Source organism: Salvelinus fontinalis, chromosome 36 (genome assembly GCF_029448725.1).
Source record: "Salvelinus fontinalis isolate EN_2023a chromosome 36, ASM2944872v1, whole genome shotgun sequence".
In the NCBI taxonomy this organism is placed as follows: Eukaryota; Metazoa; Chordata; class Actinopteri; order Salmoniformes; family Salmonidae; genus Salvelinus; species Salvelinus fontinalis.
Window position 1 is genome coordinate 8968442 of NC_074700.1, and position 17902 is coordinate 8986343.

The 17902-nt window shown below is 42.9% G+C and overlaps 1 protein-coding gene across 2 annotated transcripts in view; it reads left to right on the plus strand.

The window, feature by feature from the left end:
- The window catches only part of LOC129835181 (equilibrative nucleoside transporter 2-like), a 32234-nt gene that overhangs the window by 6567 nt on the left and 7765 nt on the right, over positions 1-17902 (plus strand). Inside the window, exons 1-12 of one of the 2 annotated variants that reach the window (XM_055900619.1) lie at positions 8996-9155; positions 10699-10755; positions 11135-11216; positions 12549-12694; positions 13046-13185; positions 13404-13538; positions 13738-13835; positions 14437-14506; positions 15025-15203; positions 16874-16976; positions 17186-17271; positions 17526-17725. In XM_055900619.1, coding sequence (XP_055756594.1) covers positions 10724-10755; positions 11135-11216; positions 12549-12694; positions 13046-13185; positions 13404-13538; positions 13738-13835; positions 14437-14506; positions 15025-15203; positions 16874-16976; positions 17186-17271; positions 17526-17725 — 1271 coding nt within the window. In that variant the 5' untranslated portion in view covers positions 8996-9155; positions 10699-10723. Of the gene's footprint in view, positions 1-8995; positions 9156-10698; positions 10756-11134; positions 11217-12548; positions 12695-13045; positions 13186-13403; positions 13539-13737; positions 13836-14436; positions 14507-15024; positions 15204-16873; positions 16977-17185; positions 17272-17525; positions 17726-17902 lie in introns of those variants that run through there. The other variant, XM_055900618.1, reaches the window with a different exon arrangement.

Here is a 17902-nt window from a genome sequence, read left to right on the forward strand (position 1 = left end):
AATACCAATGTAAGAGTCCTGTTCATTGATTACAGCTAAGCGTTCAACAGCATTGTCCCCCTAGCTTGTCACCAAGCTTAGGACCCGGTGACTGAACACTTTTTATGTCACTGTACTTGTGCACGTGACATTAAAAACTTGAACCTACTACAGTGCCTAGTGGAAGTCTACACACCCCTTGCATACGGAACGCCGTTTTGGTCTTTACGTGTCAAATAACACTATTTGACGCGTTAAATAAACTGGTTGACCAATCAGGATCTGAATATGACGTCACATAATAATATAACACGTTCATACATTTCTTTCATAGTGTAATCAATGTGTAATAACTATCGCTCGTATTTCATATGCACAGCGATCCCCCCCGAAACGTTTGCTATGAAGCTGGTAAGGTTTTGGCACCTTCCGCTGCTGAAGAAGCGCAGACACTTCCCCAAGCTCTGGACAGTGCTGGTCATAAAAAAAGCAAGCTAGCTGATGGATACAAACCAGTGTTCTTCCCCAATATCATAGCAAAACGACAATCTAGTTCAGTAGCTACATCTTAAATACCCCTAATTTATAAGACAGTTCTTATTTGATTGATGGTGGTCAGATCCACCTATGTGAAGCTAGTTTCAATAAGGATTAGCCACAGTAGTGGAATTTGCGGTTTGCCTTCAAAATAAAAGTATGTCATTGACAGTGATACAAATAGTGGAATTATGTCATAATTGAATATATCATGCAAAACGAGGTTGGAATGTCATAGAAATTCAACTAAATACAATGTGTTAATTTGATAAAAATCTAATCACACTGGATATAATAGATTTTAGAATTGCCTTGGGGGTGTACTTATTTCACTGTACAGGATCAATGACATGGGGTATCAGTCTACTCCGTGACAGCCAGAGAACATTAACGTTGTAGCTGTTATTGCGGGACTCTGAGACCACTGAATTGAGCCACATTTATTCTACCAGTCCACCGACTATGTGTATTGAACACTATTCCAGAGGAAAAACAATACTGCGTGGATGTTTTGGAGTCTGAGAACTCTGAACTCTGAGGAAGACATGTGGGGGGGGGGGGGGGGGGGGGGCACTGAGTAGACTGATACCCCATTTAATTGATCCCCAATCCTTAGGTAAGGCTGTACAGTGCAATATGATTGTCAGTACGTGCAATAGGCTGACGGGAGGTGATTTCCCTCAGGCAAAGTCCCTGATAAGAGCTACCATGGTAATATTTGCGGAAACCTTTCACAGTTGTGTTCAGTGGGTGTCACCGAGTAGACTGATTCCCCATTTCATTGCTCCACATTACAACATTATCTAGTCTAAATATGGCATGATTCCACCAATTTGTAACCTTCTGTGTCACTTTCAAAGAAGGACCTTATAGCTTGAAGGCCAACCGCAAATTCCACTATTGTGGCTAATCCTTATTGTGGCTAAACAAAACACATAACCCGCTCCGGTCAAGCAGCCTCACTAGTCAGAGGAAGCTAGCTGGCTGCTTATAACATAAGCTTTGGACAACAAATGCTAGCTAGTTATTTACATGAACTGAAGTTCAACAAAAGTGGCTACCTAGCTAATACTTACTCACATGGATTCCTAAATCATTGCTAAGAATATTGAACATTACTGCAGTTTCTACTGGTCATTGCTGCAGTTTCTACTGGTCATAGCTAAAGCTAGCTAGCTACCGCAGAATTTGCTAATAACATCTGTATCGAAGATATTTGCAAACATTTTTTATCCTGATCTTGTTTCAAATGCTCACACAGACGTTTGCCCATTTGGTTGAACAAATAATGCCTTATTACCAACGCGGTATTGTAAACACATCGTTCGTGGCCGGTGTGTGCTTGTTTGCAGACTTATTTTTTGTACAGCTTTGACAGTGCTACTTTTAGTACTGGTGGAGCTTGGCTTGAACATGCAAATTCAGCACACACAACATTCTATAATAGAATTATGTTATTTGACGTGTGAAATTAAAATCTTATTTGATACACTTCAAATAACACTATTTGATGCATTATTTTTGACACGCAAAGACCCAAACTGCGTTCCATACTTGCACAGTCTTCACATTTTTCTGCCTTTTAAATTAAATTGTGTAAATTAGATTTGTTTTCCTACAAATCTACACAACGTACTCCACATATTCAAAGTTAGAGAACATTTTCTAATTTAAAAATAAATGTAAAAAAATTCTTGATTGCGGATGTTTTTACACCGCAGAGTAAATAGTTAGTGGATTACCTTTGGCAGACTTTACAGCTGTGAATCATATTCTACCAATTTTGCACAACTCTTATGGCAACATACAGTGCCTTCGGAAAGTATTCATACCCCTTCACTTATTCCACATTTTGTTGTGTTGCAGCCTGAATTCCAAATGGACACATTTTTCCTCACACATCTACACACAATACCCCCCAAAGCTGTTTGTTCTTAGAAATTGTTGCTATTTTAATGAAAATGAAATATCTAATTTATATAAATATTCACACCCCTGAGTCAATATGTGTTTGAATCACTTTTGGCAGTGATTACAGCTGTGTCTTTCTGGGTAAGTCTTTAAGAGCTTTGCACACCTGGATTGTATAATATTTGCCTGGATAGTATACACCTGGATAGTATAATATTTGCACATGATAATTTTTACAGTTCTTCAAGCTCTGTCAAGTTGGTTGTTGATCATTGCTAGACAGCCATTTTCAATTCTTGCCATAGATTTTCAAGAAGTTTTCAGTCAACTGTAGCTAGGCCACTCTGGAACATTCAATGTCGTCTTGGTAAGCAACTCCAGTGCATGTTTGGCCTTGTGTTTTAGGTTATTGTCATGCAGAAAAGTGAATTAATCTCCCAGTGACTGTTGGAAAGCAGACTGAACCAGGGTTTACTCTAGGATTTAGCCTATTCTTAGCTCTATTCCGTTTATTTTTGTCCTAACAAAACTCTATAGTCCATGCCGATGCCAGTGATGTTGGATTTGCCCCAAACATGATGCTTTGTATTCAGGACATAAAGTACATTTCTTTGCCACCTTTTTTTGCATTACTTTAGTGCCTTATTACAAACAGGATGCATGTTTTGGAATATTTGTATTCTGTACAGGCTTCCTTCTTTTCCCTCTGTCATTTAGGTTAGTATTGTGGATTAACTGCAACGTTGTTCCATCCTCAGTTTTCTCCTATCACAGCCATGAAACTCTAACTGTTTTAAAGTCACCATTGGCCTCATGGTGAAATCCCTGAGCGGGTTTCTTCCTCTCCAGCAACTGAGTTAGGAAGGTTCATCTATGAACATTTGAACATCTTGGCCATGTTCTGTTATAATCTCCACCCGGCACAGCCAGAAGAGGACTGGCCACCCCTCATAGCCTGGTTCCTCTCTAGGTTTCTTCCTAGGTTCTGGCCTTTCTAGGGAGTTTTTCCTAGCCACGGTGCTTCTACACATGCATTGTTTGCTGTTTGGGGTTTTAGGCTGGGTTTCTGTACAGCACTTTGTGACATCAGCTGATGTAAGAAGGGCTTTATAAATATATTCGATTGATTGATGCCTGTATCCTTGTAGTGACTGGGTGTATTAATACACCATCCAAAGTTTAATAACTTCACCATGTTCAATGAGATAGTCAATGTCTGCTTTTTTTATTTTACCCATCTACCAATAGGTGTCGTTTCTTGCGGGCGTTTGGAAACCTCCCTGATCTTTGTGGTTGAAAATGTGTTAGAAATTGAGTGCTCGACTGAGTGACCTTACAGTGCTGTTGAAAAGTATTTGCGCCCTTTCTAATTTTCTCTACTTTTGCGTATTTTTTTATACTGAATGTTATCAGATCTTCAACCAAAACCTAATATTAGATAAAGGGAACTTGAGTGAACAAATAACACAACGATTACATACTTTTTTCCTTTATTTCATAAGCAAAGTTATGCCACACCCAATGCCCCTGTGTGAAATGCCCCTTACACTCAATAACTGGTTGAGCCAACTTTAGCCAACCGCTTCCTGTAGTTGTTGCTCAGTCTCTCACGTCACTGTGGAGGAATTTTGACCCACTCATCCATGCAGAGCTGCATTTAACTCAGCAACATTTGTGGGTTTTCAAGCATGAACTGCTCGGTTCAAGTCTTGCCTCAACATCTCAATTGGGATTAGGTGTGGACTTTGACTATGCCATTCCAAAACTTAAAATGTGTTGCTTTTTAACAATTTTCACGTGGACTTGATTGTGTGTTTTTTTTAAAACATTGTCTTGCTGCTTGACCCAGCTGCGATTCAGCTTCAGCTCACAGACGGATGGCCTGACATTGTCCTGTAGAATTCTCTGATACAGAGCAGAATTTATGGTTCCTTTTATTGAGGCAAGTCATCCAGGACCTGAGGCAGCAAAGCATCCCCTAACCATCACACTACCTCCACTATGCTTGACCGTTGGTGTGAGGTTCTTACTGTGGGAATGCAGTGTTTGGTTTTCACCAGACATAATGGGACCCATGTCTTCCAAAAGGTTGACTCAAGTTTGCCAAAAAGCACCTGGATGATCATCAAGACTCTTGGAAGAGTGTTCTATGGACACGTGTGTCAAAAGTATAACAATTGTCTGCAAATCTTGGCGCTACCCACCCCACCATTTGGAAGAGGAGATATGGGAATGAAGCTGCGACTTGCTGGCATTCCACCACCATGGCAAAGACCCCACTACCGCAAGCGAGCGAAGGATCTGAAGTCACTGGTTGAGTACACGAGACCGGAGACTTACCTGAAGAGCGTTGCCTACACTTTCAAGCTGCAGTTGTGAATGCTCTAAAATCCACCCTAGAAAAAGGAGTGCCTAGCCTAGTTGGACACTTCTTTGTGACACTTATCAATTTCAACCCTTTCAATGACTCCCAAATCCTTATTAGACTAGAACACACAGCACATTCTTGGACGATTTGTTTGTGAACTTGTTTTTATGGGGCTGTTTTTTGGTTTATTGGTTATTTGAAATAAATGTTTTAGGTTGACTTACTTTTGCCCCATTTTTAGTATTTTGCGAATCTTATTTGTTAATAAATAAATGTTTTATAGTGAATGGTTGGTGTTAATGGATGGCGTAAACACTATATAAAATTAAAATACAATCTTTAAAATTAAAATACAATGTAAAAACTATATAAATATAGTATAGTCTGTTTTTAGCCTTTAGTCTTTATATAACCATATGAATGAATTTATATACAATATTCTGCCCATATTAATGAATTTATATAGCCCAGGGGTTCCCAGACCTTTTCACTAAGGCTCCCCCCTCTTCCAGCACTGGGGAACATCCCATGCCCCTCCCCTGCGTGCGCCACGTCTATTTCTATGAGCACAATTATTCTTCATGACACAAACTGTTCACACCCCTCTTCTTGGTAGAGAGAATTTTGCATGTTTTAAAGCTTATTTCCTGCAATTCTACACATTTTGTCATCACGGGGTGCAAAGAAAATGCTTCCGTTTTTTAAAGCACATGTTCATGCACTTCTATTCACTTTGCCATGTCTAATGTGTATTCATGTGATATTTGAGTGAGTAATAAATTACAACAATATCTATAGGCTAAAAAACCTACATTTAAAAAAAATAATGGTTGTTAACGGTTGCTAGTTGTTCTGGACATCTCTTTTTTTTTCATAAAAAAAAATGTTTTACCCTTTTTTCTCCCCAATTTCGTGGTATATAGTAGTCTTGTCTCATACAGTCTTGTCTCATCACTGCAACTCCCGTACGGACTCGGGAGAGGCGAAGGTCGAGAGCCATGCGTCCTCCGAAACAACCCAACCCAAGCCGCACTGCTTCTTGACACAATGCCCATCCAACCAGGAAGCCAGCCGCACCAATGTGTCGGAGGAAACACTGTACACCTGGCGACCTGGTCAGCGTGCACTGCGCCCAGCATGCCACAGGAGTCGCTAGTGCGCGTTGAGGCAAGGATATCCCTGCCGGGCCAAACCCTCCCCTAACCCGGACAACGCTGGGACAATTGTGCGCCGCCCCATGGGTCTCCCGGTCGCGTCCGGCTGCGACAGAGCCTGGACTCGAACCCAGAATCTCTGATGGCACAGCTAGCACTGCAATGCAGTGCCTTAGACCACTGCACCACCCGGGAGGCTGATCTGGACATTTCTGACAAGTTATAAATAGCTCTCTAAGGTATGCAATGACTAACATGACGAGGAACTGATGAAGCCTTGTATATTTTACTATTACAACTTTCAAAACAAAGTTTAAAGCGCGGCAGGGAAGTGCGGCAAATTGCATCCAATATACGGAGTAGAGTGTTGGAGGCTATTTTATAAATGACTTCGCGGAAGTCAAGGATCGGTAGGATAGTCAGTTTTACGAGGGTATGTTTGGCAGCATGAGTGAAGGATGCTTGAGAAACAGATGCCTCACAAGTCCTCAACTGGCAGCTTCCTTAAATAGTACCCGCAAAACACCAGTCTCAACGTCAACAGTGAAGAGGCGACTCCGGGATGCTGGCCTTCTAGGCAGAGTTCCTCTGTCCAGTGTCTGTGTTCTTTTGCCCATCTTCATCTTTTCTTTTGATTGGCCAGTCTGAGATATGGCTTTTTCTTGGTAACTCTGCCTAGAAGGCCAGCATCCCGGTGTCGCATCTTCACTGTTGACGTTGAGACTGGTGTTTTGCGGGTACTATTTAATGAAGCTGCCAGTTGAGGACTTGTGAGGCGTCTGTTCTGAAACTAGACACCAATGTACTTGTCCTCTTGCTCAGTTGTGCACCGGGGCCTCCCACTCCTCTTTCGATTCTGGTTAGAGCCAGTTTGCGCTGTTATATGAAGGGAGTAGTACACAGCATTGTACGAGATCTTCAGTTTCTTGGTAATTTCTCACATGGAATAGCCTTAATTTCTCAGAACAAGAATAGACTGACGAGTTTCAGAAGAAAGTTATTTGTTTCTGGCCATTTTGAGCCTGTAATCGAACCCACAAATGCTGATGCTCCAGATACTCAAATAATCTAAAGAAGGCCAGTTTTATTGCTTCTGTAAATCAGCACAACAGTTTTCAGCTGTGCTAACATAATTTCAAAAGGATTTTCTAATGATCAATTAGCCTTTTAAAATGATAAACTTGGATTAGCTAACACAACATGCCATTGGAACACAGGAGTGATGGTTGCTGATAATGGGCCTCTACACCTATGTAGATATTCCATAAAAAAACTGCCTTTTCCAGCTACAATAGTCATTTACAACATTAACAATGTCTACACTGTATTTCTGATAAATTTTATGTTATTTTAATGGACGAGGAATGTGCTTTTCTTTACAAAAATCGTGTAAATACAATATTTATAGCCGTACATGTTTTAATGAAACGTAGTAAGCATAACATTGTTTCACATTCTTTAACAGACTACTAAACACAATCACGCCTATAGACTACACCTCGCTTCAGTTTCCCCGGCACTTCACAGCTTCCCTGGGGAAACTCAATGTATTGTAGCCTCATGCGGAGAAAAGAGTAGCGGAGGAAGGTTAGCTTCTGTTGCAGTGTTCTTGGTAAAATATTAGCCGTTGCGGTGGTGCTTCAAGAGCTTCACTAGCGACTGTTTATAATGCTTCTGTGACTTTCATGCATTGGTAAGCACTTCAAAGGAAATGGAGTGTATGAATGAGACATCACACCAATAGAAAGCTTGGCTTTTAACTCAGCCTTAGTGTGAACATGCTGGCAAGTGGTTGGTTCTTGGTGAAAGCATGCCTCCTGGCAGAAAGGTTGCTCTCTGTGAAATGAAATGTAACAAAGCAAAGAGCGGAAGGGTTGTTTGCATGAATGCCTTGGATGTTCTCACCCACTCACATTCTGGATTGAAATATCACTCTCCAACTTAAACTCTTTATTAATATTCTCCTGGTAGGCCACAGGTGTGTGTGCATGTTAGAGCTGGGCGATATGGGCAAAAATACCTATCGTGATAAATTGCCTGAATTGATGCAATAACGATAAATTGAACGATAAGTTTGTAACATTAATGTGCTCTGCAGATTTTTTGAAATTATACTTTAAACTACTACTACTACTAGTGTGATAGTTGAATGGGTGTAACAATCACTCATATTAGCAAACTTATTTAATTTCCTACATCACATTTCACTAGTATAGGCTACTTATCGCAATGAATGATATCATCAGAATGCTTGAGATAAGTGATCGGTATGGTCGGTTTATCTTCCCAGCTCTGGTGTGCGTGTGTGTGCAGGCAGTGCTTGTTTGTGGATTGTTGGGGTTGTGGGTTGTTGTTGATGACTGAGGTCAGCTATGTCTAAGAGGGAAACAAAGCACGTCTGAAATGCGACCCAGGCTTTGTTCACTAGTGACCAAGCCCAGGAAATATTTGGCATGTGTGGTGTGGGTTACAAACACACTTTTCATCAATGATGAGACCCAAAACCCAAGAGCTTTCTGTCAAATGACTGCTCTTTTAAAATGTCAATCCTACCTCAACAACTGGGATTTGTAAAAAAAACAAAAACATTTTTTTAATGGATTTCTGCATTGAAAAGCATGTATCTGGTTGACGCTCACAGATATGGTTTCTCCCAGTCAGCACAGGTAGGTACTTGCCAACCCATCCCCTCACACCCACCCTGCCACTGTTCCACACAGACTAGTCAAAACAAGTTGGGTAGCCATGTTTTGCTCCCACAACAGAGCTCAATGGCAGACTCAGATGATACATTTCAACTGACGGGATTGTCAATGGGGTACACCTTTAAAATAGAGCTACGTTCTTCGTACGGCGGAAGCAGTAGGACCTAAACTTTTGGATAGATTTTTGTAAACTACGCAGCTGTGCTACCTGGGCAATTTCTATTTGTGTTGGGTCGTAGTGTGGAGCCTATCAGTTTGTGTGTGTACAGAACCAAGTGTGTACATAGGGAGTGAACTCTTGCTTAATCTACAGCTTTATAGAACTGACTGTTCCTATTGAAATCAATAGAGTGTGAAGTTGTTGAACTGGGAGAGGGGTCGGGTCTCTCTCTATCCAGCTAACAGCCTCACAGTGCAGGCTACTATCAAGTGGCTCTTGGACTAGGCTTGGGCCGTATACCGGGGTATTTGGAAAAAGCCACGGGAAGCTTTTTCAATAACGTCAGTACCGTCAACTATTTCTTTGAAGTTTTTCAATAAATTTGAATATTTGTAGCTACTTTAAGTTACCACCTGCAGTCAACTTGTGTAATGCGCTAGGAGGTGAAGCAGATTGTGTTCTTCATTTCACGTGTCACATTATTTTACATTATGAAGCTTACCGTAGTTCACCAGAACAGTTGAGCCAGTCACGTGTTTGTAAATAGCACAACGGGAGAAAGCGGGAGCTGGCGAATCCAGCTGTGTCTTCGGTTTAACTTGCTATTGCTAGTTAGCTATAGTGCATTCGTTAAGTATTCAGACTGCTTCACTTTTTCACATTTTGTTATGTTACAGCCTTATTCTAAACTGGATTAAATTGTTTCCCCCCTCATTAATCAACACACAATACCCAATAATGACAAAGGGAAAAACTGTTTATTTGAGAGAGAAAAAATATATATATATATATATATCACATTTACATGAATTTAATCCATTTTAGAATAAGGCTGTAACATAACAAAATGTGGGAAAAGTTAAGGGGTCTGAATACTTTCCGAATGCACTGCAAGTAAGTGGCTGAATATACAAGGAGACAGGGAATCATGTATATGTGTGTATGTAAATATATGTGTGTGTGTGTTTAGCGTTTTGCCTTGTTTGAGAAGTCAAAGCGCTTTGGATGAGTGATCTGTACAGCTGTTAACTTGATTTCCTGTGTTGATTCTTTCTCCTCCATTCTCAAGCCCGTCTGCTCCTCCCCCCTATTCCTAGAGCAGAGCAGAGCAGGCCTGTTGTCTTAGCGATTCCACACAGACACAGCATATACACATACTGCTCCAGAACCAGCCCTGTTCTTCCTTCAGACAAGCATGCGTCAAAACATTGTTCATTTGCACAATCTCGCTCGTTCACATTCGCTTGTAAATGTCCAAACTCAGTTACTACCTATACTTGTATTTATTTATTTAACTAGGCAAGTCAGTTAAGAACACATTCTTATTTATAATGACGGCCTAGGAATAGTGGGTTAACTGCCTTGTTCATGGTCAGAACAACATATTTTTACCTTGTCAGCTCGGGGATTCGATCTAGCAATCTTTCGGTTACTGGCCCAACACTCTAACCACTAGGCTACCTACCGCCCCCTGTCGTATCACGTTATGAGCTGGATTGCCTAACTTTGTGCTTGTTAGCATATTTAGCTAGCATCCTCTATTGAAATTCTCTATTAGTTTGTGACAATTTTGTTAGCATTCTGTTTATAGATGCCCAATGGGCTTTTTTGCGTCTTTAGAGCCCCTTTTATATACTAAGACTGTAATACCATAAATCCCGGGAGGAGAGAAGGCCGGTATCACGATATGAAAATCTGAATACCGCCCAACCCTATCTTGGACATGCTGTCGTGTAGTGGGAATGGCTCCTACTCCTTGCCGCAATGTTCTAGAATGTGGAAAATGAACTGTATTTGTATTCTGTTAATAAAGTGCTTAGAGAGGATAGACAAATCTACACTTGGTCTTCATGTTGACTATGTTCCCCTTTCTTTTGCCCCTAGTTTGAACCGAACCCCATAGCACAGGATGAAGAACCGGACAGACGCCCCGCGTGATAGGTGGGTCGCTGGCACCGCTTCCTCTTGCAGACTATAAGTATCTACTCTCGTTTCTTTCTCGTTTCTGCTCTCACTCTCAACCAGAGTCCTATTTTTATATTTTGAGTTGAAGTGAAATGCGCTCCAAGCGAAGCAGTGGTGCTGAAAAGGAACTTTGTGCCGTTTTTAATCAATTTACGTCGTGAATTGATTTAATTTCTGATGTACTTCTATAAAGTTCACTATTGTCGTATTTTATCTCCCTGACTGGTCGCACTTTATTTCACGGTACATAAACTACCTGCTATTTTTTTTAAGAAGCAACATGGTAAATACATATCAAAAACCTAAGAATGACATGCTTGTTTCTGATCGTTTCGTATTTTCCTCCCGTTCCCAGGGGCTGGTTGGTGGGGATTACCTTCTTCATTCTGGGCCTCGGGACACTGCTACCATGGAATTTCTTTATGACCGCCTCCATGGTAAACCCAACCTCATATGTCTTCATAACAACAGGGGGCCAGTCACACTAAATCCTTCTCGGACCAAAAAACTTGACTTGAACATACCAACAACTCAGCTAATCCTCTATGTACAATACACATACAGAACAAATACAAACAGTCAACACAAATACGGAGTCAACACAAATGGAGTCAACACAAATACGAAATTACATCATAAATATTCCCTTACCTTTGATTATCTTCATCAGAATGCAGTGCCAGGAATCCTAGTTCCACAATAAATCGTTGTTTTGTTCGATAATGTCCATTACTTATGTCCAATTAGCTAATTTTGCTAGCGCAGATGCAGACAAACGTCGGACGAAAACTTCAAAAGGTTATATTACAAGTCGAATAAACTGGTCAAACTTAGTAGAGAATCAATCTTCAGGATGTTGTTATCATATATATCCAATAACGTTCCAACCGGAGCATTCTTTTCAGTCTCTATAAGTAATGGAACGCATGGCGATATCATGAGGAATGCGCGTGACCAAGAACTGGCAATCTGCCAGACCACTGACTTAAACACTTCCCATCCGGCCCCACAACACAGCATAAGCTTCATTCCACATTCTACAGACTGTTGACATCTAGTGGAAGGCATAGGAAGTGCAAACAGATCCATATATTACAGGGAATTGAATAGGCGATGACATAAAAACGACCAGTCTCAGAATTCTCACTTCCTGTTTGGATTTTTTCTCAGGTTTTTGCCTGCCATATGAGTTCTGTTATACTCACAGACATCATTCAAACAGTTTTAGAAACTTCAGAGTGTTTTCTATCCAATAGTAATAATAATATGCATATATAAGCATCTGGGACAGAGTAGGAGGCAGTTCACTATGGGCACGCAATTCATCCAAAAGTGAAAATGCTGCCCCCTATATCAAAGAAGTTAAGCTATAGAACATCACATAACTATTCCACTTTGGAGCTGTGTAGTCAACCATGTGAATGTGTGTGTGTGTGTGTGTGTGTGTGTGGCCTAGCCTATAAGGCTAAGCCCGCTCTATGTTCAAATGTCAAACCCCACAACTCATAGGGTTAGCTTTGATTCTTGGTATACAGTACACGTTTGTAGAATGACTAGACCTATTTGTATAGCAACAAGTGACATGCGACCACTGATGTACCATTACTGTATATACTTAGCCGATAGTAACTAACAACATATTGATTGTTGATCTAAACTGGGTCATCTCTTGAGTCCTGTGTGGCTCAGTTGATCGGGCATCCTTGTGACGTACCAAAATGTGGATAAAAGTGTTTGCAAAAAGACCATTTTATCTCTTCTGTCAACAGTATTTCAATAGACGCCTCAACAAGGAAGAATGGAGCAACGGCACGGTGGTGGCCCAGAAAGAGTACTACTTCAACAACTGGATGACTCTGCTGTCCCAGCTCCCCCTGCTGCTCTGCACTCTGCTCAACTCCTTCTTCTATCAGCGGTGAGACAGCACTTCTCCACCAGGTTTACATGTCATCCAAATGCTAAACAAACACCTTTTTTTTACTGCGTACTTGGCTGACAATCTAGTGTGTGTGTGTGTGTGTGTGTGTGTGTGTGTGTGTGTGTGTGTGTGTGTGTGTGTGTGTGTGTGTGTGTGTGTGTGTGTGTGTGTGTGTGTGAACAACCCTTTTGTGTTGGCCATTTTATTCAACTGCAAATAGGTGCAAAAAAGCCAATATGCTTTGTGATATAGTGGATTAAAGTAAAAATGTGTAATTTTGTGTGAATTTGGTGTCTAATCCAGTGAGATTGTGAACTAACCTTTTTAAATGTGTGTGTTTGTGCGTAGTATATCGGAGATGGTGCGGATAGCAGGCAGCCTGGTCTTCATCCTCGTCCTCTTCATCCTCACTGCCATCCTGGTCAAGGTCCCTATGGAGGAGCACCGTTTCTTCTCTGTTACCATGGCTACCATCTGGTTCATCAACTGTGAGTAGGACATGGTTGTCTGTGTGTATGTGTGTGTGTGAAAGAGAGAAACCATTTGTCACAAGATGTGTGTGATGTCATTAATATATGCATGAGTAAGTTGTGGGCGGGGGGGTGGTATCATTAATTGTTTTTTGACGATGATGTGTGCTATATTATTAACCCTGCCTCTTTCTCTCTCTCTCTCTCTCTCTCTCTCTCTCTCTCTCTCCTTGTAGCGTTTGGAGCGGTGTTACAGGGCAGTCTGTTTGGCCTGGTGGGCTTGCTGCCTCAGAGGTACAGCGCTGTGTTTATGAGTGGCCAGGGGCTGGCCGGCACCTTCGCCGCTCTCGCCATGCTGGTCTCCATAGCCAGTGAGTCACCCACACAAACCAATATATCAAATATACAAAGAAATACTTGGAAATAAACACACACAGCTCAAATCGGATATGCTCAGTGGCTGACTAGCAAATCATTCAAATGAGGCAAATAGTCAAATGAGTATGGTGTGGCCTTTGCAACTCCACTTGGAATTGACCTCTCCTTTTTCTTTCCTGTGTTGTGTGACAGGTGACACAGACCCTGAGACCGCTGCGTTGGGTTACTTCATCACTCCTTGTGTAGGAACCCTGCTCACTCTCCTCAGCTACCTCCTCCTGCCTCGCCTGGTGAGTGGCTCAGCCCTACGAAGCACCAGGACTGGAATGTAACAGAATCATTTGATAGATATCGCACGTTGGGCCTCAGAACAGACCCTGTATCCCTCGGGACTACAGCCCAGTTTTATTTTGTAACGTAGACGCAGGGAGACAGGAAGCAGGTGCAGTTAGTGAGTTAAATAACAACGAAAATGGGCCGATAACAAAACAAGAGCAGAGTCTGACATGGAAACACAAACATACTACCGATGACTGATAACAAAAGAGTGCTATATAAAAGGTGAGTAATCAAGGGAGTAATGAAGTCCAGGTGTGACTGATAATGAGACGCAGGTGTGCGTAATGACGGTTGCCAGGTGTGCGTAAAGGCGGGTTCCCAGGACCGGTGGTTAGTAGACCGGCGACGTCCAGCACCAGAGAGGGGGAGTGGGAGTAGACGTGACATATCTAGAGAATCTGTGTCGCAGGTTCTGGCTCAGAACAGACTTTGTGTCCCCCAGGGCTGTAGCTGACCAGGACAGCATTACTATGTTTCATCCAAGGAATCCGTGGTTCAAGTTCAGCGAATGTTCTGTCTGTCTCATTTGGCCTCTGCTCCGGTCTTATCTAGGAGTTTGCCCGGTTCTACTTGGACAAGAGCAGGAGCTATGAGGTGGAGACCACAGACGAGCTGCTGAAAGGTGAGGCTGTTGAAAGGTCTGAGAGACCTATTCATTTTGTGCTCCTATATATCTCAATGACCATCCAGTACAGTGCAGTCTGTCACTGCTAGTTTTCCGCTTTATACTCAGGGGGGCTGTATGTATCAAGCGTCTCAGAGTAGGAGTTTTGATCTAGCATCAGGTCCCCCTGTCCATGAGGGTCATTGGCTGCCACCTGCCCTCCATCGAGATCCTGCACGACTCCAGGGCAAGGAAGCGTGCAGGAAAGATCTTTGCCGACCCCCTTCCACCCCGGTCACCCCCTCCTTCAACAATTCCCCTCTGGCAGGCAGTTCAGATCACTCATGACCAAAACCTACCCACCACCTGAACAGTTTCTTCCCCCGGGCTGTGGCCCTAGATGGCGCTGCACCCCCCCCCCCCTCCAACACCGGCCATTACTCCCTCACACATTTACCTCTGCCTGTTGATTTATCAATGTGAGGTCAAGTTGACCGTTTTCCCTGGCATTTTCCCCGTTCTTCCTCACCTGGCAGAGAGTGGCACGGAGCAGAACGGCACGCTGAATGGCAAGGCCAACGGCTCATTGGCCAATGGTGATGCCAGCGGCGAGGAGGTGGAGGTAGAGGGGGGCAGTCCTAAGCATAACTTCCTACCCCTGGAGCAGGCTGAGGACAGGCACCGGAAGTCCACCGTCATGGAGGTGTTTAAAAAGGTAACGCTGACCTCTGTTATTACTCAGCTGTTTCTATAGCAGATATATATATATTAAATAAATAAACTCAGCAAAAAAGAAACGTCCCCTTTTCGGGACCCTGTCTTTCAAAGATAATTCGTAAAAATCCAAATAACTTCACAGATCTTCATTGTAAAGGGTTTAAACACTGTTTCCCATGCTGGTCCAATGAACCATAAACAATTAATGAACATGCACCTGTGGAACGGTCGTTAAGACACTAACAGCTTACAGACGGTAGGCAATTAAGGTCACAGTTATGAACACTTAAGACACTAAAGCCTTTCTACTGACTCTGAAAAACACCAAAAGAAAGATGCCCATGGTCCGTGCTCATCTGCGTGAACGTGCCTTAGGTATGCTTCAAGAAGGCATGAGGACTGCAGATGTGGCAAGGGCAATAAATTGCAATCTCTGTACTGTGAGACGCCTAAGACAGTGCTACAGGGAGACAGGACGGACAGCTGATCGTCCTCGCAGTGGCAGACCACATGTAACAACACCTGCACAGGATCGGTACATCCGAACATCACACCTGAGGGACAGGTACAGGATGGCAACAACAACTGCCCGAGTTACACCAGGAACGCACAATCCCTCCATCAGTGCTCAGACTGTCCACAATAGGCTGAGAGAGGCTGGACTGAGGGCTTGTAGGCCTGTTGTAAGGCAGGTCCTCACCAGACATCACCGGCAACAACGTTGCTTATGGGCACAAACCCGCCATCGCCTGACCAGACAGGACTGGCAAAAAGTGCTCTTCACTGACGAGTCACGGTTTTGTCTCACCAGGGATGATGGTCGGATTCGAGTTTATCGTCGAAGGAATGAGCGTTACACCGAGGCCTGTACTTTGGAGCGGGATCGATTTGGAGGTGGAGGGTCCGTCATTGTCTGGGGCGGTGTGTCACAGCATCATCGGACTGAGCTTGTTGTCATTGCAGGCAATCTCAACACTGTGCGTTACAGGGAAGAGATCCTCCTCCCTCATGTGGTACCCTTCCTGCAGGCTCATCCTGACATGACCCTCCAGCATGTCAAAGCCACCAGCCATACTGCTCGTTCTGTGTGTGATTTCCTGCAAGACAGGAATGTCAGTGTTCTGCCATGGCCAGTGAAGAGCCCGGATCTCAATCCCATCGAGCACGTCTGGGACCTGTTGGATTGGAGGGTGAGGGCTAGGGCCATTCCCCCCAGAAATTTCTGGGAACTTGCAGGTGCCTTGGTGGACGAGTGGGGTAACTGCAGTACTTATTGCAGCTGGTGGCCACACCAGATACTGACTGTTACTTTTGATTTTGACCCCTCCTTTGTTCAGGGACACATTATTCCATTTCTGTTAGTCACATGTCAGTGGAACTTGTTCAGTTTGTCTCAGTTGATGAATCTTGTTATGTTCATACATGTTAAGTTTGCTGAAAATAAACGCAGTTGATAGTGAGTTGACATTTAATTTTTTTGCTGAGTTTATATAATATTTTATATATATTTTTTATATATGCCTCTGGTCTATAGTTGCGGTCCAATTCCCTACCCTTTTCCCAAAGTGTACACTTGTTCACTCCCCTACATACATTTAGAAGTAGTGTAAGCATGGACTAAAAGTTTCCACCATATTTTTTACCTTGTCACTGTCCCCCTCTCTTCAGATATGGGTGATGGCGTTCTGTGTGGTTTTTGTCTTCACCGTCACCCTCGCTGTGTTTCCTGCCATCACTGTGGACGTCAAAACCATATACCCTGGGAAATGGGGTATGTATACTCTCTTTGATAAATAGGTTTCAAAAGGGTTCTTCGGCTGTCTCCATAGGAGAACCCTTTCTCGTTCCAGGTAGAACCCTTTTTGGTTCGAGGTAGAACCCTTTTAGGTTCTATATAGCACCTTTTTGTATACTGTATGTTTAGTATGCATGTCATGAGACTTAAAAACACCTATTAACCACCTCTTCCCCCCCCATCAGAGTCCTATTTTATCTCAGTGTGTTGCTTCCTCATCTTCAACGTGTGTGACTGGATCGGTAGAACCGTCACCAGCCTGTTCCAATGGGTAGGTTTCTGATTCATTTGATCTGTGTGGATTGTCATTTTATCACACACTTGATAGGATCATGATGGATTAGATTTCTGTAAAAAAATTCCAAGTTTCTCAGTGTTTTATAATCCTCCACAAATTGAAAATCTCTCACTTTCTACCCCATGCACGAAAGCTTCAGTTATTACTCGTATTACATTTAGTTGTTATTATTACTTTGCCTTATTAGTGTCTTACTAGTAACATTTCTCTCTGTATTTGTTCCGCAGCCTCCCAAGGAGAGTCGTCTGTTCCCGGTGCTGGTGGTCTCCAGGGTGGTGTTTGTTCCCCTGCTGATGTTCTGTAACGTTCAGAGCCGCTCCTACCTCCCCGTCCTCTTCTCCCACGACGCTGCCTTCGCCTTCATCATGATGCTCTTCTCCCTCTCCAGCGGCTACTGCGTCTGCCTGTCAATGTCCTACGCCCCACAGTGAGTAGAAGTAACACACACACACACGGCGGCAGCTTACACTGCAGGTAGCCTAGCGGTTAGGGCTGCTGGTTCAAATCCCCGTGCAGACAAGGCGAGAAATCATGCCGATGTGCCCTTGAGCTAGGCACTTAACTAATTGCTCCAGGTGCGCCGTTCATAATGGTAAACCCTGGC